At 40.1% G+C, this 27,857-nt stretch overlaps 2 protein-coding genes across 5 annotated transcripts in view; one reads left to right on the forward strand and one right to left on the reverse strand.

Moving 5' to 3' along the window:
- Positions 1-510: 510 nt before the first annotated feature.
- On the reverse strand, positions 511-27,622 carry syn2a (synapsin IIa). The gene is made up of 12 exons (XM_081386397.1): positions 27,605-27,622; positions 13,179-13,800; positions 9,349-9,406; positions 9,182-9,273; positions 3,580-3,736; positions 3,407-3,496; positions 3,238-3,300; positions 3,011-3,153; positions 2,841-2,915; positions 2,646-2,748; positions 2,357-2,491; positions 511-1,275 (listed from the first exon to the last, which is right to left on the reverse strand). The coding sequence occupies exons 2-12, from the start codon at positions 13,487-13,489 to the stop codon at positions 1,141-1,143; spliced, it is 1,362 nt and encodes a 453-aa protein (XP_081242523.1). The 5' UTR covers positions 13,490-13,800; positions 27,605-27,622; the 3' UTR covers positions 511-1,140.
- Positions 17,265-27,857, forward strand: part of vgll4a (vestigial-like family member 4a) — a 28,860-nt gene continuing 18,267 nt past the window's right edge. Inside the window, exons 1-3 of one of the 4 annotated variants that reach the window (XM_081386401.1) lie at positions 17,265-17,614; positions 18,493-18,607; positions 18,733-18,931. In XM_081386401.1, the coding sequence (XP_081242527.1) occupies positions 17,539-17,614; positions 18,493-18,607; positions 18,733-18,931 (390 nt within the window). In that variant the 5' untranslated portion in view covers positions 17,265-17,538. Of the gene's footprint in view, positions 17,615-18,492; positions 18,617-18,732; positions 18,932-27,857 lie in introns of all 4 variants that reach the window. The other 3 variants (XM_081386400.1, XM_081386398.1, XM_081386399.1) reach the window with 3 other exon arrangements.

Here is a 27,857-nt window from a genome sequence, read left to right on the forward strand (position 1 = left end):
CTATGGTTGTATTTTCACAAAAATTGTAGATTACTGCATTTGTCAAAGTCAGCCATTCAACCCAAGTTACTGTAATAAAAAACACTTACATTTTTCTTCGTTACACTTTATTCTTAAGGTGTCTTTGTTACAGTTTAATTATACATTTAAGTACTAAGTAATAATTTCGAGTGATGACTGTGATGAAGATGATGATGATGAGCGAGAACAGAGTCAGACTGACCATATGATCAGGGTTTGGCTTAGTTGCATGTAATTATGTAGAATACACTTATTATTATGATAAGAACATGTAACTTGCAACAAGGATATTTTAAAATAAAGTGTTAACTTTTCGTAAATTCATCAAAACTTCTCCAAATGTGATCATTTTGTTACTTTAATTGTGATTTATATTTAGTGTTTTCGTTGACAATTTAGGGGTTTAAATCACAAATTTTGGTGACAGGGTTTGTGTATCTCATATGAAATGAATAGACATTAAAAATTATAGAGTGATCAGTGGTTGTTCAAATTATTATTTTTATTGCTTATTTATTTAATTTTCTATTCTGCAATAATATTGTTAACAAGGAACAAATTGTCCACATTTTTGCAACCCAAAAATGACAGCTGTCCAGTAATATGGCTTTCATACAATGTAGGAAATATATTTCACCATATTTATAACACATTTACAATACTAGAGTGCAAGAATTATATCTATTATTTCAACAGTGATCACAAAAGAAAAACACACACCTCACCGTTCAACACACAATGACACAAAATTTCGATCATGCACTTAAAGTATTCATTTACGTTTTATAGTGTCCTTTCTTTCACGTACACACACCCTTTGACCACAATTTACTGAAACATAGACAAAAGACAAGATAAATGATATATATAAAGTACAATTGAAAGAGCACTAGGCACAATCTGCTGTATCACCACACACAACAACCCTGAAGAGAAAACCGCTTCACATAGAAACAAAAGCAACCGTCACAAGCGCACAACAGTGAGAGTTACACAGTACAGACTGAAATACAGATCAGGCCCAAACTAACTCTTTCCTACCCATTATTTGTTCACTTGCTTCTCAGGCCTCTGTCTGAATGTTCGAACACAACCTGTCAGGAGTTCTTCATGGTTGTGTTAGTTGGCCTGCACTAACTTCGGTCCCACAGCAACACCATTACAGTCAAGAATGTACTGCAAACAGCCTTGGGGAGGAGCTTTCTGCGGCGGGCCGTTCTTCACGTCAACCAGAGCGTCCTTTTCAACAGTAACCTGAAACACACACACATCTGCTCATACATGTGACCTTCACAACAGAGCATCCGAGCTGTCGACACACTTGTTCTGCACTATAGAAAACATTCAACTTGCAAAATGTTCTCCTAACAAATGTGAAGAAGCTAGAACATAGATTTTTTATTTTTTTTTGTTGGAGGAGTAATTTATTATTTTATATAAACAGAACTAGAATACTCAAACATGTATGTAAACATACAGTTCAGAGTTCAAATTTCTTCTTCACTAATCATCATTCATTAACGTTTTTGAGATTTGTAAGGTAAATTTGAGGTAAATGTTACCCTGGAAATCCAGAGTTCTCGCGAGAGTACAAGTTGAATTTGCTCAGCGAGTTACTCTGGCGTCGAGTAATGATGCTCATTAAATATGCCCCTCGATCTGAGCTGCACCAATCACATCGGGTTATCTGATATAGGCGGGCCAGAGGCTACAATGAATGAGTTAGACTTGGCTTTTTATCTAAAACAGAACAGAAGACGGCGCTCGAGTCGTTCCTTTGCAGGAAGGGCGTTTTTGCTGTTTTGCCGACCGGATACGGCAAGAGTCTAATCTACCAGTGAGCTCCGCTGGTAGCTAAGCGATAACATGTTGTGATTGGTCGTAGTGTTATCCAATTGCGTGCAGTGAGATTTTCAAACGCATGCTTGGTGCCGCCCCTCGAGCTGGCCGAGTTTCATTAGTCGACGCCAGACCATTAATCTTTCAGATTTAAGTCTGGATTTCCAGGCTAGGTAAATGTGCCTCTCATTGCACCTTTTAGATTTAAAATATTTGACTATCAAGGTGATATATTTGCCTCAGTAGGCTTTGAAAAACGATGGTGGAAAACCCTACATATTGTTCCTTGCATTGCTAAATTCTAAACAACATTTAGTTGCTTAGGCATATTGAATTAAATAAGTCTTTGTCAGTTACCTATTATATGACCAAAATATGTTAGTTGTCAGAAACCGCAATTTGAGTAAAAAAAAAAAAAAAAAAAAAAAAAGGTTGTTTTTTTTGTAAGTCAGCTTTGTGTTGTTCTGTCTTTGCAGTGTGTTGTTTCATCATGTACCTGTTTTGGTTGAATAGCAGGTCTTTTGGGATTTTGTGACATAACATGATTCATTTTGGCAATGACCATGTCTGCTATAAGCTGCTGGTCCTCGGCCTGATGGTCCCCCTCTAAAGGCATAGACGAACCCATTACCTACCAAAAACACAGGTATTAGTGATATTACATGAAGAGTAAAACACAATGGTTGAAGATACAAACATGCATAAACGCTCTACAATGTCTTTGTATATCACATCTATACAACTAGTGTGCAACTCCTCCAAGCCCTTTTAAGTGCAGCACATACCTCAGTAATGTAATCTTTTCCATCTTTCCCATGAATGGCTTTTACAGCACAAATTTCAAGGCCTCCAAATATTTCGCAGCAAGTGTCTACCCAAAGCTTATACCTGCAAGACAACGCAACACGCTTAGTCATGTTTCAAGCACATTGCTTACCTGTAGCAGATGCTGTAAAGCTTGCCATTGTTGTGTGTGTTACCTGTCAGTCATAGCCACCTGTTCCACCATGGCAGTGCCAGTGTTGGACTTCCAGTTACCTGACACCGACGTCCTCCTATGAAACGAGGAGCATTCTTCATCTGTCAAGAACAGCATTTAGCTGAATCTGAGATGTGTTCAGAAACTCTGCAGAATAGCATCTTTACTCACATGTAGGCTTTGTAATCATTTCCAATTTTCTGGATCCTGATGTCATACTTGGGTTCGATGAACGGTTCACACGTGCTGTATGTCTGAGTGACGGCCACCACACTCGCTATGTCCTGAAACTTGGTGTGGTTCTCCACTTTCACCTTAACAACACATACGATTAGATTAGATGTTTAACTACATGATCACAAAGCTCTTCTTCTACAGTCATTGAGCTTCAGCGTTACCTTCCCCACACCAGAGTGAGCGTGCCCGATTTTCACCACAACGGGAAATGCCGGCATGGTCACCTGGTTTGTTTTCGCACAAACAGATGATTTATTCATTTAATTATGCAGATGATAGTAATTGATCAAATTGCTGAAAAAAAAACCTGTTTATGAAACAATCTCTTACCATTTCTTTATAGTTGGGGTAGAACGTCTGTTCGATTAATGGAAATTTCTCCTGTCCGAGTTTCTTGTATGTGCTGATCAGACATGCAAACTGCAGATAGGTTTAGAGAGATGAGGTTGGAGATATCAGATATCTATCAAACGCCATGTCAGATTGAACGTCCTCAAACTTACGGCCCAGGGTTTGTCACAGAGGTTGTAGATGGACTCCAGGGAGTTGATGCTGGGAATACCAGCGTACTGCAGTCCGATGATCAAGTTACGGAAGTCCTCGTTCTCCGCCATGCTGAAGGCATGTTGTCGGATCAGGACAAAGTCGGGCTTAAATGACCTGTGGGGACACGCAGTACACAGACACAAGTAACTGTAGTTATACATGCATGTGAAGCCACACAATTCTTATATATTCATCTTTGCATTTGATCAATAAATAAAAGGACATTACTATATTGGTTTGGTTTAAGAGTCAGTGTCAGTGCACGGGCTTAGTCATTTGGCTTAAGGTTAAAACATTGAAACCAGTTAAAATTCATCTTCGGCTAAAATGTGATTTATAAAAAAAACAGCTCAAATTGTTAAAGTTCATTTTGTAATTAAGATGACTAGATATGTTTAGTACCTGGTGTGTTGTGGGAATGGACCAGCCTAGTGACAACGAGATTCAGACAGGAAGTTGATCTGTTAAATGGGAATTCTAAAGGAAATGAGACTGTACCAACTCTGATGTATTAGAGGGGACATAAAGAAATGTGATGTCTTGATCAATGTGATTTTTGCTTAATAGAATTCTTTGGCATTAACTAAAATTTATCCATGGCTCTAAATTTATTTAAATGTATTGTGTTCATTTCAGGGTTTGTGTTGTTATTGTTGTGACCATTACATTTTATAGTTTTGTTTCCCCTTTTTTGTTTTCATGGTGCTGGCCACCTCCTATAAATCCAGTGTATGTTTTGTCTAGTGAAAGTTGTTACTTGTGAACGGTGGTGTTGGTGTTTTGTCCTCTGTTAGTTTGAGGCTCAAGCCCAATTATGTCCTTTTTGAATACTGGATATTTCCTGTGATGTAGTCTGAATGCAATACAATTTTTGACATTTTTCCTCTCTAATGAGGCTTGATCACTTTTTATTTTGTGTAAGCAAGATTTAATAAACTGTCACAATTAAAGACCGCTTTGCTCCCTGTTTTGTGGCGATGGACTCATTTTTTTGTTGGGATTTGCCAAGGCTCATGGCAGATCCCTCACAATGCAACGCTTGACATTTATAATATGTCACAATGGTTCTCCTAACATCCGTTCAGTGCCCCATCTGTCAGGCTGACAGGTCAATCATGACCGTGATCAGGGTGTCCCTGCTGCACTATCCTCACACTCTTCCCCGTGGAGATTTTTGTATTCACCGTTTTGCCGTTTACAGACTGAGCTGGTCCTGTAACAGCTGGTGCTGTAAATCCTGTTTTGCTTTTTTTGCAAGAGTGGAAAACAGCCGTGCCAAGGCGAGTTTGTCCATTCTTATGAATAAGCATCCTAATTTTCAGATTTAATAATTTAATAATTTAGCAGAATCTTTAATCCAAAGCGACTTACAAATGAGGAGATCAATAGAAGTAGTTAAACTAACAATAGGACAACAATATGCAAGTGCTGTGACCCTTCCCAGTTTAGTCTAACGCAGTATATGTAATTTAAAAAAGAAAACAGATATAGAATAGTAGAGTGTTAGTATTAATGGATCATGTGTTGCTGAAAGAGATGCATCTTCAGCTGTTTCTTGAAAATGGCTACGGACTCAGCAGCTCGGGCTGAGCTCCACCAGCAGGGAACAGTCCAGCTGAAGGTCGTGAAAGGGATTTTGTGATGGCACCACGAGGCAACGTTCACTTGCAGAATGCAAGCTTCTGGATGGCACGTAAGTCTGGAATATAAAGGTATCAAAGGGAGCGAAGCCAGTGGTTGTTCTGTAGGAAAGCATCAGTGCCTTGAATTTGATGCGAGCGGCAACTGGCAACCAGTGCAGGTTTATGAGGAGAGTGACGTGTGCTCTCTTCGGCTCGTTAAAGACACTCTTGCTGCAGATCTGGATCAGTTGCAGAGGTTTGACAGTACATGCTGGAAGACCAGCCAGGAGAGCATTACAATAGTCCAGTCTGGAGAGAACAAGCGCTTGAACGAGGAGTTGTGTAGCTCTGAGAGGAAGGGCCTGATCTTCCTAATGTTGTATAAGGCAAATCTGCAGGACCAGGCAGTTCTAGCAATGTGGACTGTGAAGTTTAACTGATCATCAATCACAACTTCAAAGATACGACTTGATTTGTATCATAAACAGAAAAATAAGAGTTATTTGCATAGAGAAAACTATCCAACATTGTATTTGTTCTATTTTCCCTACTTGTGGTGTCAGGAAACAAGGACTCGTGCTTCTCGCCTCAGCACAGAGAGGAGGCGGCTGAGACATCATGGACGACTGGGGGGAGATACCCACACTGGGGTGGAGGACGAAGATGTCCTTCTGGCTTCTTGATGAGAATGAAGATGAGGAGGAAACCATCCTCCCATCTACATCATCTCATCCACCAAGCTACCAGAGCGAGATCTTCCCCTGGACCTCAGGGAAGTCTGCCGCAAAACTTTCCATTGTCTAGCCCTCTCAACAGGTGGGCCAAGGGGTGGACAGGGGTCTCTGTGATGGTACGTGCCTGCCATCACGCCTCATACTGGATAGACAATTCCCTCCAGCAGTCCTGTCATGTTTTGTGGACATATTCCCACCATGTGCTTGTTAAAGGGGTGGTATAATGCCCTTTTCACAAGATGTAAAATAAGTCTCTGATGTCCCCAGAGTGTGTGTGTGTGAAGTTTTAGCTCAAAATACCCCACAGATATTTTATATAGCATGTTAAAATTGTCACTTTTTGAGGGTGAGCAAAAACACACCGTTCTTGTGTCTGTCCCTTTAAATGCAAATGAGCTGCTGATCCTGGCACAGGGGGCGGAGCTTCAAGAGCTTGTGTGTGTGTATGTGTGTGTGTGTGTGTGTTAGTAGCTCCGATTACCTCACAAAGACATACACTGAACATTTCAAAAACTTTTAGCCTTTTATGTTCAAACCGGAGTCAGACAATGATGGAGAGACAACATGTAGAAGCAACAGGACATCTCTGAATGGTTAGTTGATGAATTTATGAAGCTGATGTCGAGTTTACTATCTTCTGGTCATTGATTAGCATATTCTGTCATGATAATCTATAAAGCGTGTTTATGTAAATTTTAGGGTTGGTGATGTCACTAACCCGTGAAGAAGCTCATTGTAGTCTCTACCAGCCGTTTGTTGTAGTCCTTAAAAAGCGATCTCTTTAAAAGCAAATATCTCCCTTTGCTCTGAACTTTGAGCGTCGTAACTTTGCAGATGTTTATGCTCAAACAGCAACATTACACACTAACTAAAGTTAGAAAAGTGAAATCATACTCAACTACCCCTTTAAGGGTTTTGTACAGCTGGATATCCCAGATATGGGGGAACGGGAGCTAGACCTCATCAGCCTGCTCGCGTGAACCTCACATCACAGGACAACGAGGGCTACCCAGATTACTGCCCTCACCACCTCATCATGCCACAGTCTAAACGGCTCAAGGTAAGGTAACAGTCCCACGCCACAGATGCAGCGTATCAACCCTGCCGATCTCCTGGGTGAGAGAAACAGGCTTCATAGGGCCGAGACTTGTTCACCACAGGGGGACAAGAGCCGCACCAAGGGTCTTCAGCTCCAGCTCTCAGAGTTCAGCGTATGGAGTCGCTGCGATCAGTTCCTCTCGGTCTGAGGTTAATGGTGTTGATGGTTCTCATTTCCCTGGGGCTGTTGAGAACGAGAGCATTTCAGCACTGGACGGAGAATCAGAGCCTTGGACACTGGCTCAGCCGCAGAGAGATTATCCGAGAGGAGCGTGTGAAGCTGGAGAGCCCACACTTCTGCTAGAGAAGATCTTATCCCTCTAGAAGAGGTAGTATTGAATGCATCACTCATGGGCTTGGAGTGCTGTTCAACAGCAGAACGGTGTGAGGGGTTTCAGTCGTAGCCTATATAAACAGGCAAGGGGTGGTCGATCTCCACCGCTTCACAGTCTGGCGAAGAGACTGAATGTGTGGAGCAGCACCTTGACAAAAGTGCGACATGACAAACGGATGACCTTTCTGACGTACTCCAAGCGCTCGCGCTACTTCTGAGATGAAGAACAAATGGATTTGCAACAGTCGCTTGGTCGCATCCATCGACAGCCTCAAGCAATAACTGTCACGTCCGGTGTTATTCTCTCACGAATAGAGCAACATTGAGACCAAATTACACTCGATAAGAGATATTCTCTCTCACAGACAATGTCGTTACCTTTTTCATTACATCGATTTCTGCCTGATTGAACTCCCGTTGCTCGTGTTTCCCGCTATCCTGATTAGTATGGGTAGAATTATGGTGCAGTTCCATGACTGGATTTATTAAAAACAAACACCGTTTCAGAGATCCAGACAGGCCAGATTGGATGGGGAAATTGCTTTATGCTTCCTGAAGGAACTATAGGATGAACACAGGGCCACGAGGCTGGATTTGGGAACAACAACGGTTTGTGAAGGCTACACGTCAGCTGAATCCTGTTAGTAACTCATCGTCTTGAGATTGCTTCTATTAGTGCTCTCACTGCCCCATACTGAACCATTAGAGAGCATTGTCTTAAAGCATCTTTCTCTGAAGACAGCGTTACTGCTTGCTCGCACTATGGCAAAGCAACTGAAGTGAATTACGTGCTTTGTGCAATCTTCTTGTATGTAGTTTGCATTGGGCGGATTAACAGTTATGCTTAAATCCAGTCCAGCTTTTGTTCTTAAAGTCAGTGAAACAGCAGGGACCGCCTGAACTGTGGAGCTATTGCTGTTTTCTTCCCACCGCCTTCTTCCTCATCGCAGGAGGAGCGTCCAGTGCACGCTTTACTACGGAAAAGTAATCAGCTCTTCATCTCTTGGGCTGACGTTTATAAAGGGAAACCTATATCTCATTAGCGGCCCTCTATAGAGGCTTGTTTCCACCACAGAATAAAAAAGGTAAAAGCTAAAAACGTTTTTCTCACGATCTGAGTTATAAAGTCAGAATTGCATGATAAGAATGGGGCAATTTTAGAACTGGACGTTTATATCTCACAGTTTTGAGAAAGATGTCAGCCGGCCATCACAGCACACTTCTGTGAGACATTAGACTGGAGACGTACTGAAACCACTCCCTGCTCTTTCAGTGGTCTGTGTGGGAGCGGTGCATGATAGGGCACACTACACACTCTCTAACACAGCTCATTTTCATGTTTTCATTAAATATGTATGATAATCTATACTCATATAATGTCTCATAGTAATTTTAGACAGTGTTCTGGATATGTGTCTGAAGACTTATGTGAATTCATGGGCCGTTTGAGTAAACAGAAGCATTGTCTTGGTGACAACAAGCCACTCAAATCAATATGAATGGCCTTTTATTATAATTGTCCTTTATTACATCCCAGGATAATGATACAGCTTTCATGTGTGACACATCAAACCAGTTCTCTCTGAGCGGGTTCATTTAGCTTTCAAACTGATTGAAGGTTAAGAAATGTTGATGACTGTTATTGTACACACAGTAGCACATTAGATTATAGAAACTGATGTTTTTAGATAATATTCAACATTTATTGCACATTATCTCAGTTATTGCAGTACAATATGAACCGCTTGAGGTGATTTATAAACAAGTTTACCTGACAATCTTGTTTTCATTCTGCCAAACCTGCACAGCCACGTTACATGAGCCATTAGCATGAGCCACAACACTGATGTCACCAAACTCGGCCTGGAAAACAAAAGAAAGGAGGGAATAAATAAGAATACTTTGATTTGATTTGTCTTTTGACTTTTATAAACTCACCTGTTCAACTTTAATGTCATAATCTCCATTCAGTTTTTTTCCTCTGAAGAGTTTGGCCCTGTAGAAAAGGGAATAAAAAAGATGATTTAAAAAGTGATCAAATATGCACTTAAAATATGTTTCCATTGTGTCTGATTTGATTGTTCTGTTCAGAGAATTATCTAAAAGGAGAAGCTCAGGTCAAAGTAAATTGTGTCATGCAAAAAATCGCAGGAGTTATTGGCATTTCACAAGCAAATAAGAAAAATGATCTTGGGGCAAAAGACACACATTACTGTTTCAAATACTTCAGCTAAAATAATATGTTTTTAAAAATGTCTAAGCTAACACTTGATCAAAATAATCACTTTAGCAAAGTTTGTTCTATTTCTGTTTACTTTGATAAAATAATTCATTTTTCATTAAAATGTCATTTTAACTAATTTTAATAAAATATATTTTAAAAATACATAGAAACAAACTTATTTAAACACAGTAAGGATTCTGAAAGGAGGTCCCATAATAATTTAATATAGATTTACAGTAGTAACAATAAACATGACATTTTATTATATGATATGATTAATATGATATTTTTTGATGGTTTCATTATAAATATGGTGATTATCTCTAAGGTGGACACCCAACTTAATATATGATATTTACAATCTGTCTGTTTCTCATCATGTTAATTATTGTGCCTTTCGCCCCAAATACCATACTTTACACATTCTTCTGTTATTGAAAAATATAGTCAAAATATATTCAATAATTTTATCGATTTTATCTCATTTTCTACATAAATCTACAACATTTTTTTTAAAAACATTAAATATTAGATCAAATTAGCACAGATTGTACTTTGCGCTGCTGTCTGAAATCGCGTCACGGATCAGACAAATTTCCACGTGCATCTTGAAAAGCGGATGTTTCGGAAAGTTTGTGTGCCATCTTGTGGCTTGAAAATAAAATCAAAGGCGTCTTTTACCCGGTTTGTACCCTGTACTGTATCAGGCTCATAGTTAAAACTTCATACAGCGGATAAGACACATTGGTTTGAACACGATGCTTGCCACTTCTCTTTGCTGTAATTGATGCAGGACCGGCTACATAATAAATGTATATGATGTTATCATAAAATCAGTTATTGGTCAACACAGCACAAAATATAAAAGTGACTCACTAGTACACCTCAGAAAGCATATGTAGTTGAAGTGTTGCGTTCAGAGCATATGGCGGAGTGTGTGACGGTAGTATTCTTGCCCTGCATGTTGGCATGAGGATGATGGCATGTTGTGCGGTGGGCTAGTTATCATGGGGACCAACATTTATGCTATATCTTTCACCGATAATATTCCACCTGCAATAATCCAGGAATTCCTCAATTACGCTGCCTCGTTACTACATGAATCAACTGTTTTCACTTTATCTTAAGATAGACACACAATGTCACTGTATAAAATAAGTCACTGTATATGTTAAATATGTTGAAATGTATGTCAGTTATAAAACAGGTCAATGTCTCTGTTTTACAGTGCCAACATTGCAGCCAAACTGGATGTAGACTGCTGATCTACTGGCATCTCAGTAACACAAGGCTATAATTCAGAGCAGTGAGTTTCAACCCCTCGCTAGTAATTACACACATGTCATGAAGAGCACTAACGGCAGACTGCTTCTCCTGACGGACGCAGAGGCAGAGGCAGGCTAAAACCACACACAGATCTGCTGATACACCTTTAAACTAAAACCTTCAGTACCTCATATGAAGTCAAAAATCGTATTTATGCGCAGTAAAAGGTAAGATGGTGTAGTTGAGTAAAAGCAGAAGTATAGTTACAACACCATAGTTTCATAGGGCTAGTATAGGTAGAATTATTAATTCTGAAAGCTGAAAGGTTTGGGCCATATCCCAACACAAAAGACAGCATTTTAACGTTGAATCTAATTATTTTAATGTATTGCAGTCAAAGGCTATGATATGTCAAATGTCAAACACAATCTGTTCACTTACAGCACTTGTGTAAGGGTAAACTGAGCCAAGGAACCCTAGACAAATAAATAACAACCAGTGGAAGATTTTAATTTCTTAAACATTGAATTTCTTAGGAGAACACTGTGCTCTAGAAGATAAATCAGCGGAGGCCTTAAAGAGCACTACAGCACTACAGCTCCAGAGCTGGAAGACGTCAGATGATGGGCAGTGTGTGTGCGTGCGGGGATTGTATTTCCCCTGGCTGTGGACGGCTCCAGAACATTAGTCCTATAATAGATCCAACACTGAGTGTGTGTCTTCATGATCTTTGCATTGGGAAATGACCGATGAATCTGCTCTTGTAGATAAAGGTACTGTACTAAAAGACAGGTACAGTGGATGACATACTTCATATGCTCCAGGAAACACAATAAACCGTATACAGTTATGGTGAAGATTTCAGCGTATTATGGTCTTTAAATTAAAACTGTAGTCCAGTCACAGCGGACCTCCGTCAGTCCTGAGCCGTCAGGCAGGGTAATCGCTGTTCACTGACACACAGTCACACCTGTGGTCACTCCGGGTATCTATGACCCATTTCATCTCAAATTATTCCCAATCCCAACTAAGCACATGTATTTCGCTCAATGAAATGAAATTATGAAATTAAATTAGCAGTTCATTCCCTGAAAAGAGCTCATCTGTTTAATAAGTCCCAACACAAAGCTACAAACAATAAAGTAACATAATACTAAAAAAGAAAAGTAAAAAGAAGAAGAAAACACTTAATGTAACAACAATAATCTATAATTGGGAATTAATTAGTTACCTTAATATCTAAGTGGAAAGGCTATGTTTTTCCACTTGTGATCACTACATGAATGCATGATTTAAATGAGCAAGAACCATATTATCAATATATTAATGACAAACCCTTTAAAGATGACATGTATTATAGGTTATTACATGTTTCTTTTTTGAGCTTTGACTCAAACAGGAATTAAACATGTGGTCATGTAAATTGGTCATGTGATTCTTTACACCAACCATGACAAGAGTATATGTGGTGTGTTTGTTTGTCACTGAACACCTCCTCTGAAGCTTTGCCACAGAAATCATCATCCAACCACACCAATCAACAGCCTAGCCTTTTCTGCTCGACTGAACAACATCTGACCATCGCCTCTACATAATTAGCATGAATTCACTCAGATTCACATGAATCGTCTGAAGAAATGGCAGGGAATTGTGTATAAATAAGATATGAAAGAGTAAGAGCATGAGTGTCGCCTGATTTCTCCAAACACTGGAGATGCTCCAGATATGTCCAGCTCCTCAGATTCACCCATACTCGTTTACATGCCAATCAATAAACCAATCAACTTTATTTATATAGCACAATAAAAGCAACAGTAGTTGGCCGTCGTGCTGTACAAGAGGATACATATAATAATAAAAAAAAGACCACAACACAAATGATGAAGGGAGTTTACCTCAAAAACATCAATCAGAAATATTCAACATTAAAAATCATTAGTGGAAGACAATTCAACAATTTTGGACCAACAATAGAAAAAGCATGTGTATTTAATAATAAATATATGTGTAGCCTATTTAATAATGATATATAATCACATTGTTTTAGACATGTCGTCTAGTCTCAGTGTAAACCCCATGCTCACACTAGAGATTAAGTTTAACAGAATCAAACACACTTTAGGCATGTTTATCAGAGAGACCTATAGGATTTATGCAGCCTGCAGTGATGCCTTTTCCCAGGCAATACCAGCAATGAAACGTGCATTTACTATATTTCCCACCAATCAACATAATGATTGAGCTCAGCACTAAATATATACCGAGCAAAAGCTCTTACCAGTCGTGCTGGGCTCCGTCGATGACCAGCAGGATCCTGAGGCTCCTGGCCGGCGTGGACACGGCCGTCTGCTCCACCAGCCCCGCCGAGGCGGCCGTCTGCTTCACCACACTGCTGATGGAGCTGAAGAAGCCCGACGCCTGCGCTGGGACGGCTCTCCTGTCCGGGCCCGGGGACCCCGGAGCGGGGGCTGAGGCTGGTCCCGGCGGGGGGGGCTGAGGGGGGTCTGGTTTCTGCAGGTCGGACATGTAGCCATTCGGCAGGTTGGAGATGAAGGTGCTGTCCGACAGACGGCGGCGCAGGTAGTTCATGACTGAGGCTAGAGGAGCAGTGCTGGTCCAGGAATAGATTCACAGGGTTTATCCCACAGGAGAGAGACGGCTCAGAGCTGGGATGCTGGGATGCTCCTCGAGTCGCAGTGTTTCCTCCCCTCTCTGCTTTACCCACCTCTGATGTCACACACGCAAGCAGCCAATCAGACGCTTGCTGCATCCCTGCATGAGATGCTCGGCCTCCCTCCCCTCCCCCATGATCGCATCTCCGCACAGAAGGCTTCCTGCAGCAGTCAGACCGAGCTTCCCCTCATCGCAGTGCTGTTTCACTCGAAGGTTCACCTGAAGAGCTGTGAAAAGCTGTCACGCCACGCTCTTACTGATTTACTGCATGCTTTATCGCAGATTAACCTTCATTCTTGTTGGAATGTAAAAAGATAAGACATTGCAGTCTCTTTGAACTATCTTCTTATGAACATGCAGGATGACATTCATTTATTATAAACCAATATGCAGACAAATAAAAATGCTCCTGTTTTAATGCTTTATTGTGTATTTTCAATTTATCGTGTCATTATGCATCATTATCCTTCTGTTTAATGCATGCAGATTTGGTGTTTTGGTCAATCCGATCACAAGAGGTCAAGAGAGATAAATGACCATGTGTTTTTGGTAGTGTTTAAATGCCTGTCAGTGTTCACTCGCGACTGGATTTCTTGGAAGGCTGTGTGTCTGACTGAGTCTCTACATCAGCAGGAGAAGCAGAGGCTGTGCACACAAATCATCTCTACAGTCTCACAATTATACATCATAGCAAGTTTCTTTTGAACTGAATCTGAGATGAGGCACTATTCGGCACTGTCATTTCATCTTTATTTTTGGCATGTTTTCCACACCACAATGCATCAATTGCGTTGGTCCAGACTGGTTTCTTCTGGTCAGAGCTGGGCTCGTGCTGGTCTAGAGGTGCAATAAGAGCACAGTCTCGTTCTGCTGCTTTTAAGATGAATGTGGAAGTAAGAATCACTAAGAATGCACTGATACAAACCAATCAGAAATGATTTGCATCACATGCCATTGTTTTTTGTTTGTTTGTTTTTTTCTCATGTTTTTTAAAATCAAAATTGTTTATTAATTTGTGGAGTTACTTTATGTACATATAAATTAAGGCATGTTGCGGATTTACTTTTTGTAAAAAAAATAATAATTATTTTTTTAATTTGTAGTATCTTCTTGTATCTTGTAGTATCTTCTTTTTACATTATGTGCAACTATTACCTTCACTTTATCCCATTACATAACTTTATCCATTTCACCTACGAATATACACAGTGTACACCCACAGTTACCAGTAAAGCAGCTTAACTACTGAACTGAAACTGATTAAACAGATTTTCATCATAAGTTTATCATGAGCAAAAGGAGAAAGAAGGTATAAGCACAAGATAACTGGCAAGCAACATAATATAAAGCAGGGGTTTTCAAAGTCAAAGACAGTGGGCCTCCCTTCTACACGATGACACCCTGTATGAATTATGAATGCACAGATTCTTAATAAAACTATGAAATATATATTTAGTCAAGAGCAGTGAATGATTTTCCTCTCATTTTTGTTTATTTGACTAACATTAACGACAGGCTGCACAAGGGCCCCATAGCAGGCTAAATGAGAGATAGCAACTTTAAAGGTTTATCCGGCAAGACAGGCTCGGGTCTAGGAGCCGGAGCCGAGGGGCATGACGCCTCAAGGAAACAAACAGAAGTTAGGGACTGGCTAAGGCAATATCCGTGGCTGAAGAGCAGGGACGTCCAAGTTATAAAACCTGGCAAAGGTGGACGGCGAGGACCAGCCGGCCGCCGCACAGATGTCAGCGATGGACACCCTGCTAGACCAAGCCCAAGAGAAGGCCATTCCCCTGGTGGAGTGGGCCCTCACCCCATAGGGCACTGCCCTGCCCAAGGACTGATCAGCGCTATAGCATCCACTACTCACTGAGAAAGTCTCTGCTCTGTAACTGGCGGCCCCTTTGAAGCACACAAATGACTGACTGCCAGAACTGGCTAGAGCGCACAATGCACACCCTAATGGGCCGGACTGGGCAGAGTGGCTGCGGTGCCTGCTCACCCTCAGTGGAAGCGAGAGCAGAGAGAGTTATGACCTGAAGTGCGTGGAGAGCAACTTAGGCACATAGCCTCTTTTTGGTCTAAGGATGACTTTTCTGTCATTAGGCCCAAACTCGAGGCAAGATGCGTCCACTGAGAGAGCATGCAAGTCGCCAACTCGCTTGACTGATGCCAAAGCTAGCAGAAGGCGGTTTTTAGCGAGCCGGTAGTGAGCTGCTCAAACGGGAAACTCATTAGCTTATTAGCTTATTTTGTTGTAAAAAGCTTTACAGTGTGGTTCACCCTGGTTCCCTCGACAAAAACCCAATAGGATTTTCCCATAGGCTTTTGGATTATCGCTAAAAACAAGCTCTGTGATCAACTAACGTTTATGATACTTGCACATTTTGTCCATCAAGATAATTATCACAGATGAACACAACTTTTGCGAATTTTGAAGCCTAAATGCAGTCGCCAGAATTAAATAGCTAAATAGCTAAAGGTAGGCTACAAGCGAACTACACGGTCCCACGACTTCAACGTCACCACCAGCTTCCGACAACTCTTTCAGTTTTTATCTAAAAACATTTTCCCAGAAAGTTTGTGTTAGAATTGTTTATAAGAGCACAGTTATAAACGTAACGATGCTGTAAAAGAGTTTACCTGTTCGGCGTGATGATGTTTAATCTCCTCGACAGCCTCTGTAGTCATTTAGCCTAACACACGTACAGCTTCAAAAATTCATGAGCGGGGTCATATTGATGTATTTTATGTCATAGAATAAAACGTGAAAGTGACTTCGGGATGTTGGAAACGGAAGGGCTAAAATGCTAGACTCGCTTCTGCTTTATGGACTACAAAGTGATGTCATACCTGCACCATTCTATAGACCTTAAGCGCCAGAGACACAAGTGCGCCGCCATCTTTAAAATATTGTCTGTGAACTTCTGTTTATGCTGTCGCTCTGTATATGGCATCGCTGTCGAGGAGCAATTAACTGCTGAAATGGATTTACTTTTGTAAAGTTAACGAAAGTTATCGTGATCATTGTAATGTTTAAAGCAGATGTTAAATGTCAGTAGACCAGGAAGATTTTTAAACAAGCCGTTCATTCATACGTTAGATCGCAGTGAAAATACAAACTGGAAGACAAAAGACAACGAGCGCAGCGCTGTAAAGGGGCGGGGCTACATAAGATCTATACCTATAAATATAGTTATTTATATGATTGTACATACTATAATAAATGTTTCTCACTGACACGCCCCCAACTCGTTAACATCGAGGCTTAAAGAAAATCCAGAGCTTCCCTCTCATATTTATGTTATTATGTGCATTTAGCTCATAAATATGATCTTTTCGACATAACTTGAATGCACAATATTATCTAGCATGAAGTGTTCAGTCTTTGCTTTATGTATTTCCCAGGTGTGTAATTTAGGTACATATGTCAGGAAACCCGATGTCAATGACCATGGACCACTGTTTCTTTTGTGAGTTGTAAGAAACATCGAGTCCAACTGCCTTTACTTTATAATCGTTTGTTTTAATCCCGTTTTCCCAGTTTGCTGCAGAATGTTTTGCCACTCAGTCCTGCTGGGGGGCGTGTTCCGGCGGGAAAGTGACGTCAATGCATACTATCGCGAGAGTTTGGCACGAGACGGTTACCCTTTCAGCAGGAGCAGAGAGACGGTGTGGTCACCTGACAAGTGATGCTTTTCTCTGCGCTGGTCAGGACGGGCCAATAGCAGTGTCTTAGATGACTGCAAAACTATCATAAACAGTTCATTGAGATTGGTGTCACAACTCATAGCTAGCTCAGTATGCTAAAAACAACGTAAACTTTTCAATATATATATATTTTTTCACATCTTACTATCAGTGATTGCTCATGTTTCCCCTTCTGAAAGACCGATACATTCAGCTCTATCTGAGCTGGAGTAACCGATCATAATTCTGCTTTAAATGTGCATGTTTGTGGTAAAATGCATATTTTGATTAATCGATTCGTCAATAAAATGAACAATAACATCAGCAGGCTGCATTATAATCCATATGAGGGTGAGTAACAACATTCACAACTCCTAAACAATATTTAATACTTGATTATGGAATAATATCATTGGAGGCACGAAGGAAAATACATCTGTTAGTAGAATATGTCAGTTTCTTAGAAATATAATCTTTGTGTTCATGTTGGTTTCATAATTCATATGCAAAAATAAATGCCATTTTGCAGAATTTAAGTTTCATGACTAGTAAAAAGTCAAGTTAAAGTATTAACATTTTCCATACACAACGAGTACAAGTTATTGTACAAATCTTAATATCTTATTTTAAAAATAATTTTTCAGGGTAAAACTTTTTTTATTAGATTTCTTTAAAATTATTACCTATTATTTACAAATAATACATGAATAATTCATAAATTAATCTCTATATTGTTCAGCCTGCCCTGAGCTAAACCTTGCTGTGTCAAAGTCAAATTATCTGACATTTGAAGGTTTTCTTTCCAAGGATCTCAACCTTTTATCAAAGTTTTCTTCATTATTAAATCAGGACAGTTGATTTGTGACTTGCAGAAAGAAAAGAAATATCATTGCATGTGTGTGTTGCATTTTAAGTCTAAGAATAAATGAATATGTTGTTGATAGTAAATATTTTTACTGCTGAACCCTTGACCTACTGTATACTGAAAAATAAGAATTTCAATAAAATATTTGCATATGAACAATTAAAGCTCATTAACTTTTTTTTTGCCTGACTTCCATATTAGAACATGATGAGGATCTAATGTTTTGTTATTGATTTTAAGCATTATTAGTATTATTGGCAATTGGCTAATCACAAAACATTTGACAAACATGATTAATATGACTGTCAGTAGTGATTGTGCCTTTACGGTGTTTGATATGGATTTGAATCTGATTTATTGACAGATGATTCGGGGGCATCGAGGGTTTTGCTGAACTCAGGCTGTCAACCCGTGAGCCCGACCAAGAGAAAACACCACGAAAACGAAGACTCTGATGAAGAACACATGAACAAAATGAGGTCGCATCTGTACGTCTGCTGCAGTTCTGTTATTGACAACGCAGACCGTTTTTTGCTATTGAATTGTTTAAATAATTTTAAAAGAAATTTGCACAGCATGTTTTTTTTTCTTGTGATTTTTTTAGGAGAAATCCAAATGGAGATGCTGTGAATCCGGAGTCGTGGAAGTACGGTTCATTTGGACGCGTGTCTGTGAGCGCTCTCCAAAGCCGTCGTGTTTTCCCACCGTTCCCCATTCTTGCGGTTGATCCACCCATGGAGAAGAACAAACACAGCTCAGATCCTACGCTCCTCAGTCCTGGATCCAGCACTAATCCCCAGCAGGTCAGACTCAGCGGCCGCTTTCAACTGAAAACACACCTTTAGGCGTTCATTTACACAACAACAGCGTTTCGGGGGCCTGAAAACGGGTTTCAAAGAGCCAGTTTTTCAAAACGACATCCTTGTCATCTTAGGCCGCTGTCAGTAGCCTAAAAGAGGCCTAGAAATAGGGTTTCGTTCCACCAAGTGGGGCACTAAATTTTCTTTTGCTCAATATGTTCAACGTTAATAAAAGGTATCCAAGCAAAAAGTTCTCCATGCATTTTCCTGCAGTTAATGAGAAAAGTGTATTTATTGGCGCACTATATTGATTGCGTATTGAGACGTCTAAAACGGTTGAGCTCGATTTTCAACCAATCAGCATCGAGAATGTAAGTAGGTCACAGCCGAAATCAAGCCAATATCACTACGCACATGTAAACAGAGGAGGACGTAAGCAGCGCATCTTCATCTGATAGCGGCGATCAAGCTCGATTAACACCCGTAAAGTGTATTCTTCATGTCGGAAAAGATGGTGGGGAAGGTCCGCAGCCCTTTACTGAAGTCCGATGGGAAAAAAATCAAGCAATGTGTGTAGGAATGGCTCAAAACGTCGGACACTACGGAGCTAACGTTAGCTATTGCTAATAAACATTAGGGGTGCACGATATTGACAAAAAGTGATATTGCGATATCGATAATGAATATTGCGATATCGATATTAATTTCGATATTTTTAAACATATGTAAAACTTCAAAAGTTATGGGAAAACGCATTCGAGACGGATTTGAATCTGATCGCTGAAACCACTTCAGGAGGAGATCTGGGCCGCATTCCAGACGAAACTGGACGAAGTGTAAATGCATCTGGTTGTTGAAACCACATATGTAAAATGTACTCCTCCCAAAAACACAAAAAAATAAACGAGTGAGAACGTGCTATAGGCTACATGTCATGTTATGGCCAGATATGACGACGCTACGTCTGCAACACGCATCACCGCATGAGCAGCTGAGCTCCACCGGTCAAGCCAACGCGCAAACTATCGCAAATCAAAGTGAAAGTAAGTTGCAGACGCTTTACACACATTAAAAGTAAAGAATCTTCATTAAAAGTAAAGAAGTGAAATTATCTTACCAGGGCTGTTGCCGTTCTCTATTAGTGCGGTATTGTATTTGATTTTGACATTTTAGCTGATGATATAGCCTATATAATGCAGCTCATAACTGTGTTCGGTGACGTGAACTCCATTAAATCTGCATATAGCGCGGGAATTGAAGATCGAATTTATATCCGTTTTGCAAAAAACACATTTATGTGAACAGGTGTAAAAGGAATCGTTTTGATAAATTAGATAGCTATCCGATCTGTGATAACGCATGAAGTGGCCAGGTGGCCTGATGTTTATACTTGCGCGCTGGTGTGTGCGTCAAGCTGGCAAGTGTGTGTGTTGTGGGGACTGTGTGGTAGAGCAAGGGAGAAGTGAAACAAAGTGTCTCCCCTGTTCTTTCTGACCACTGTTGGAAATCTGTAGCATGAAAAGTTAACCCTCTCCTTGATAGAACCAGGAAAAGTAGATAAGTAGAACCAGGAAATCAGTCGGGGGAAATGCAACGGTGCATGTCGGACGGGACGCATCATAAACAAAATATCGCATAAATATCGCGAGACTTTTGATATGATATCGAGCAACGTTATATCGCGATAACGATATTGATTCGATATATCGTGCACCCCTAATAAACATGTTGCCCTCCTGGACAAACCGGTCTCTGATGTCCCAACAACTACGGGTTTCACCCGGCCTGATATCGGCGTTTTATAGACAAAAAAAAAACGCTTGACTTGTGTGTATGTGCGTGATGGGTAGGTTAAGGGGTCGGGTTAGTGTGTGTGTGTGTGTGTGTGTGTGTGTGTGTGTGTGTGTGTGTGTGTGTGTGTGTGTGTGTGTGTGTGTGTGTGTGTGTGTGTGTGTGTGTGTGTGTGTGTGTGTGTGTGTGTGTGTGTGTGTGAGAGAGAGAGAGAGAGAGAGATGGGTAGGTTTAGGGGTCAGGTTAGTTTGTGAGAGAGAGAGAGAGAGAGATGGGTAGGTTTAGGGGTCAGGTTAGTGTGTGTGTGTGTGTGTGTGTGTGTGTGTGTGTGTGTGTGTGTGTGTGTGTGTGTGTGTGTGTGTGTGTGTGTGTGTGTGTGTGTGTGTGTGTGTGTGTGTGTGTGTGTGTGTGAGAGAGAGAGAGAGAGAGAGAGAGATGGGTAGGTTTAGGGGTCAGGTTAGTTTGTGAGAGAGAGAGAGAGAGAGAGATGGGTAGGTTTAGGGGTCAGGTTAGTGTGTGTGTGTGTGTGTGTGTGTGTGTGTGTGTGTGTGTGTGTGTGTGTGTGTGTGAGAGAGAGAGAGAGAGAGATGGGTAGGTTAAGGGGTCGGGTTAAGGGGTCGGGTTAGTGTGTGTGTGTGTGTGTGTGTGTGTGTGTGTGTGTGTGTGTGTGTGTGTGTGTGTGTGTGTGTGTGTGTGTGTGTGTGTGTGTGTGTGTGTGTGTGTGTGTGTGTGTGTGTGTGAGAGAGAGAGAGAGAGAGAGATGGGTAGGTTTAGGGGTCAGGTTAGTTTGTGAGAGAGAGAGAGAGAGAGATGGGTAGGTTTAGGGGTCAGGTTAGTGTGTGTGTGTGTGTGTGTGTGTGTGTGTGTGTGTGTGTGTGTGTGTGTGTGTGTGTGTGTGTGTGTGTGTGTGTGTGTGTGTGTGTGTGTGTGTGAGAGAGAGAGAGAGAGAGAGAGAGATGGGTAGGTTTAGGGGTCAGGTTAGTTTGTGAGAGAGAGAGAGAGAGAGAGATGGGTAGGTTTAGGGGTCAGGTTAGTGTGTGTGTGTGTGTGTGTGTGTGTGTGTGTGTGTGTGTGTGTGTGTGTGTGTGTGTGTGTGTGTGTGAGAGAGAGAGAGAGAGAGATGGGTAGGTTAAGGGGTCGGGTTAGTGTGTGTGTGTGAGAGAGAGAGAGAGAGAGAGAGAGAGAGAGAGAGAGAGAGAGAGAGAGAGAGAGAGAGAGAGAGAGAGAGAGAGAGAGAGAGAGAGAGAGAGAGAGAGAGAGAGAGAGAGAGAGAGAGAGAGAGAGAGAGAGAGAGAGAGAGAGAGAGAGAGAGAGAGAGAGAGAGAGAGAGAGAGAGAGAGAGAGAGAGAGAGAGAGAGAGAGAGAGAGAGAGAGAGAGAGAGAGAGAGTTGAGTTTTAACACACTTTATTAAACAACAGTTATCTGTTATTTAACAGAAGAAAACAACAACAACAACCAAAAAAAAAGCGACACTACATGACTTTACCTTAAATCACATATAAAAAACAACTCATTATTAAGTATAGAATACATACCAACGTCACAACACCATTCAATCTCAAAAACATTGATTGCATTCATCATCTTGTAATAATTAAAATCAACGAGAATTCTTGATTTAAACATATTCTTAAAAACTGATACAATATGTTGCCCATTTCTCTGTTCTATTTCATTTCTTCTGGAAATATAAATTGCTAATTTGGCCTGACCAACAATAAAGTTCATTAATTGACACTTATATTTCTGTAGTCTACTATACTTGAAGCCAAATATAAAACATTGCTTCGTAAAAGAAATCCCTAATAAAGAAAATAAAAAATCTAAAAGATCAAAGAGTGGAGAAAGTCTGTCACAATTCATAAAACAATGGAATATTGTTTCTCTCTCTGAACAGAAAGGACAAATATCATTTACAGTAGGGTTCAGTTTCGTCACAAAGGCATTTACAGCGATTGCACCATGCAGTATTCTCCACTGGAGATCACCTGCTCTTTTAGTCAATGGTGGTTTGTATAGTACTCTCCACTCTGGTTTTATTTCCTCTACCACTCCTAGTTTGTCTCTCCATACTGTGTCAATTCTGTCTTTTAATGTATGTTTATTTATTACCTTCACAATACATTTGTATAAGATCTTTCCTTTAACTGTACAAAAATCAACATTTTCATTTGTTTTCAAACACAACAGAGGGCTATTATGTGAGGATTCTTCAATATCAGGTGTACTTCTGATGTCTGGGAAGAGGTCATTAGCATCAGGGACAATATCACCCATACTGTAACTCTCAAGTAGAGCTTTTTCCTTGGAGTTTAAAACCCCATCCAGTTTGTTCAGAAAACTACTAACAACTCTCACTGATCTTATGCCCAGATGTATAGCAACAGTTCCTGCATCTTTTAGTCCAGGTCCGGCTTTTTCAACAATATCTTTCAATTGCAAAAGTTTCTTTGACACAAGCAAGTTTTTTAGCCCTGGAAGGTCAACTCCTGACACATCAAGGCGACTTCCAAACACCACCGGCTCCTCAAGCAACCAGAAAAGAGATGTGGCTGACTCTGTCCATTTATGTTTAAAAAGTCTCCACACTTTAAAAAGACTTTTATAAAATGAAGGTAGTCTAGACATATCCAGGAGAGTATAGTCCATCAGAAACAGTGCAGCATGAAGTCCCATTCCGTTCACCCCAGATAAAATGGTTTGTGCTAATGGTCTCCATACTAGATTCTGGGGACCCATCAGCAGTCGCTGAATGAACTGTAACCTAAAAGTCGCTCCTCTGCTGACCAGATTCACCAAGCCTTGACCTCCTTCATCTCTTGGCAGGAAAAGCACACTTTGAGGAGTCCAGTGCAAATTGTCCCAGAAAAAATTGACCATTTCTGCTTGAAGTTTTGGTAACAGTCCCAGAGGCGGATCGACACAAGCAAGTTTATGCCATAAAGAGGAGCCCACCAAATTGTTGATTATGAGCGTACGACCTCGATAAGACAGTTTGGGAAGTAGCCATTTCCATTTCTGCAAACGTCCTTTGATTTTTTCTAATGTACAATCCCAATTTTTTGTAACAAAGTCATCATTCCCTAGAAAAATGCCAAGATATTTAAACCCGCCTTTCTTCCAAATTAAACCTCCAGGCAAACTGGGAGGACTCCTATCCCAATCGCCCATTAAAAGGGCCTCACTTTTTCCCCAGTTAACTTTTGCAGAAGAAATTTTTTTAAAACTGTTAACAATAATCTTCAATTTTTCAATATCATCAGCACCAGATATAAAAACAACTACATCATCTGCATAGGCAGAAAGGTGCAACGTGACATTACAGTATGGTATAGTAAAACCACTCAACTCATTTCTTAATTTATGAAGCAGAGGTTCAATAGCCAGGGAATATAACATGCCTGACATGGCACATCCCTGTCTCACTCCCCTCTGAATCCTAAACGGAGCACTCAAACCACCATTGACTTTGAGAACACTCTCAATGTCACGATACATGGCCTCAATCATATTTATAAAGAACTGACTAAAACCAAAAGCTTCTAAAGCCTCTCTCAAATATGCATGTTCTACACGGTCAAAGGCTTTTTCTTGGTCTAATGAAATTAGACCGCCATTTACACCAAATAGCCTTGCAACCTCCAAAACATCTCTGACCAATGAGATGTTATCTAAGATTGACCTATTGGGTATGCAATAATTCTGATCGGAATGTATTACTTGACTCAGAACTTGACTTAACCTTGTAGCTAAAGCCTTTGATAATACTTTGTAGTCTGCGCATAAAAGAGATATCGGTCTCCAATTGCTTATGTTTTGGAGATCTCCCTTCTTGGGCAAAAGGGTAATAACAGCTCTTCTACAGCTTAACGGTAACAATCCTCTATTCAAACTATCATTAAGAACCAAAAAGAAATCTTCTCCAATCACTGGCCATAGAATTTTATAAAAATCAACAGGAATCCCGTCAATGCCAGGAGTCTTCCCATTTTCCATGCTCATCATAGCGGTATATAATTCATTTTGTGACAAATTTTGTTCAAGCATACTATTAGACTCTTCATCAATCTTTGGAAGATCATTAAGAAAAGTATAATCATTATCTTCTCTTTGAGACAATTCACATTTATATAAGTTTGAATAGAATCCGACAGCATGTTTGCGTATCTCACTAGGCTCAGTAAGCTCTTTCCCTGTGTCCGAGCGTAATGAATGAATGATACGACTTTGGCCGTTTTTTCTTTCCAAACTGAAAAAAAATTTAGATGGTGCATCCATTTGTGAGATGCTTTGAAAACGTGAACGTATTAACGCCCCTTGAGCTTTGGTACCCAACAAATCTGCAAGCATTTCCTTTTTGGATTTACTGCTTTCAAAACAAACACCATCACTTGTAGAAGCTGTTGTATTCAAAAGTTCTATAATTTCATTTTCTAGAATCTTCATTGACTGGGCCATATCTTTAGTGGCATTAAGAGTGTACTCTTGACATAATTGTTTAATGTGAACCTTGCCACAATCCCACCATTGTTGTAAAGAAATATAAAACTCCTTTTGTTTCTTGAAATTTTCCCAAAACAAATAAAAAATTTCAATAAACTTTTTATCATTTAAAAGGGATGTATTAAAATGCCAGTAAGCACTCTTTAAATAACCAGAATTAATAAAAATATCACAAACAACAGAACAGTGATCGGAAAAACCTACAGGAATTATTTTACATTCTCTGGCAAGATTTACTTGATGATTAGACACATAAAACCTATCTAGTCTTGCCATAGAAATAATATTATTTCTACTATGTGCCCAAGTATATTGCCTATTCTTGTGATGCACATTCCTCCAAACATCACATAAATCAAATGTTCTTAACAATTGCACGAGCGCTTTTTGTGAGGCAATATGTGGCTCTAAGTGATTTCTGTCTAATTTATCATTTTCAGTGCAGTTAAAATCTCCACCGAGAACAAATAATTCTTCTGGGCTTAGGTCTTTCATAACAACACTGATTGTATCAAAAAAAGCAATTCTTTCAGCCCCTTTCGTGGGGGCATAAATATTTAAAAAAGTCATTGTAGTGCTTTCAAAAATAGCTTTAACTTTTAAAAAACGGCCTTTAACTATTTCTTCTATTTCACAAGAAATTGGCAGGGATTTCTTTGAAAACAGAATAGCTACTCCTCCACTATTGGAAGACATATGACTCAAACAAATTTCTCCATCCCATTCTTTTTTCCAGTCTACCTCATTATTCAAGTCACTATGTGATTCCTGAACAAAAGTGACATCAATATGTTTTTGTTTAATAAATTCAAACAAACACATTCTCTTCTGACCGTCTCTGGCACCATTTAAATTGAGAGTTCCGATTTTAAAATCTCTCATAAAAAATGATGTTTTAAAAAAACAGAGATAATTAAAAGAAACAGTCAGCAAGGCAAAGACTTCTACCAGTAAGAAGAAATTATACCATAGCTTGTTTTTCATCATTAAGATTTTGCTTTCTAAGTTTACTCACAATTTTCCTAAGACGGAAAACTTCTTTGTCTGCAAAAGCACCTTCTTTCATTAGAATTTTTGCATCATTAATGAAAGTTGAGCGATCAGGGAAGTAATCTTCAACCTGAACCCCAGGTAAACCTTTAGTTTCTTTCAAAAATTTGCTAATGTCCTCAACTTTATATACTGTGGTCTGATTATCATTTTCATTTTGCGATGAAAGATAAGAACAATCAGAAATATTGGAATCTGAAGAATCACTGTCATTCTCTGGGACTAAACTTTCAGCCTCATTTTTGTCTTTTTTGGTTTGTTTAAAGACTTTGGTCTGTTGGACTTTTTTCCTTTTATTTGGAACTTTGAAGATTGACTCTGTTTCCATCTCCAATTCTCCAACAACACCCTCACTGACCTGTTCAGTAGTTGTCGTTTTATCTGTATTGATGTCACTGCTCAAATTAACAGTGTCAAAAATCATAAGATCAGAAGCAGAAAAACGACCTGCAGTAACATCAGCCATAGTGGGTTTATTCCCAACTGACCCACCAGAACCTGACGCAACAGCAACAGCAACAGCAGCAGCAGGGGCCACAACATCCTCTGTGACAGACACAGCTTCAGAAGGATTATTCTGAGTGTTAGTCTGTACAGTAGCATTTTCATCTATTTTTTCAGGACAAGCACGTATCAGATGTCCAATTTTGCCACAGCCAAAGCATTTCATTATGCTTTCAGATGTTGCATAAACTGTATAGTTAAAATCCTCAACTTTAACATTAAAGGACAGGTTCAGCTCATCAGCATTGTTTTTCAAAATCATATAAACCTGTCTCCGGAATGACACTACATGTTTCAACAAGGGTGATTTACAACTAAAAGCAATTTTCCTAATGGGAGAAACAATCTTGCCAAAGGAAGACAATTCTTTAGCAATACTTGCATCCGAAACAAAAGGAGGAACATTCGACACAACAATCTTTCTAGAAGGGCTACTTAACGGCAGAACATGCGTAAGCGCATCATTAATCACAACTCCCGTTTGAACAAGCTCATTAGCTTTTTCGATCGCGTTTAAAAATAAAACAACCGCGTTGTTCATTTTAGAAGCAGATACAATAGCGTTGCAACCAACTATATTGCCAACCGCTAAAGCACATTCCTCCACACTGAATTTACACAAAATCTTAATCCCATGACGCCGAGTTAGACCATCACTACTCGCAACACCTGAAGCAGCCATGCTTCCCGGCAACAAAGACGCCGGGAGCAGACTTCCACAACTTTCTCTAAAGAAAACTACTCCTCATACACAAAATAACACACAAAAAACATAAACAAACAAACAAACACAAAAAAGTTAGAAAACACACTCAGGTGTCACTCACCACTCACTCTTCTCACTCGCTCCGCAAACGCTCGCACATGCGCACAAGAGAGAGAGAGAGAGAGAGAGAGAGAGAGAGAGAGAGAGAGAGAGAGAGAGAGAGAGAGAGAGAGAGAGAGAGAGATGGGTAGGTTAAGGGGTCGGGTTAGTGTGTGTGTGTGTGAGAGAGAGAGAGAGAGAGAGAGAGAGAGAGAGATAGATGTGTAGGTTAAGGGGTCGGGTTAGTGTGTGTGTGAGAGAGAGAGAGAGAGAGA

Source organism: Scardinius erythrophthalmus (assembly GCF_964197995.2).
Source record: "Scardinius erythrophthalmus genome assembly, chromosome: 15".
Lineage (NCBI taxonomy): Eukaryota > Metazoa > Chordata > Actinopteri > Cypriniformes > Leuciscidae > Scardinius > Scardinius erythrophthalmus.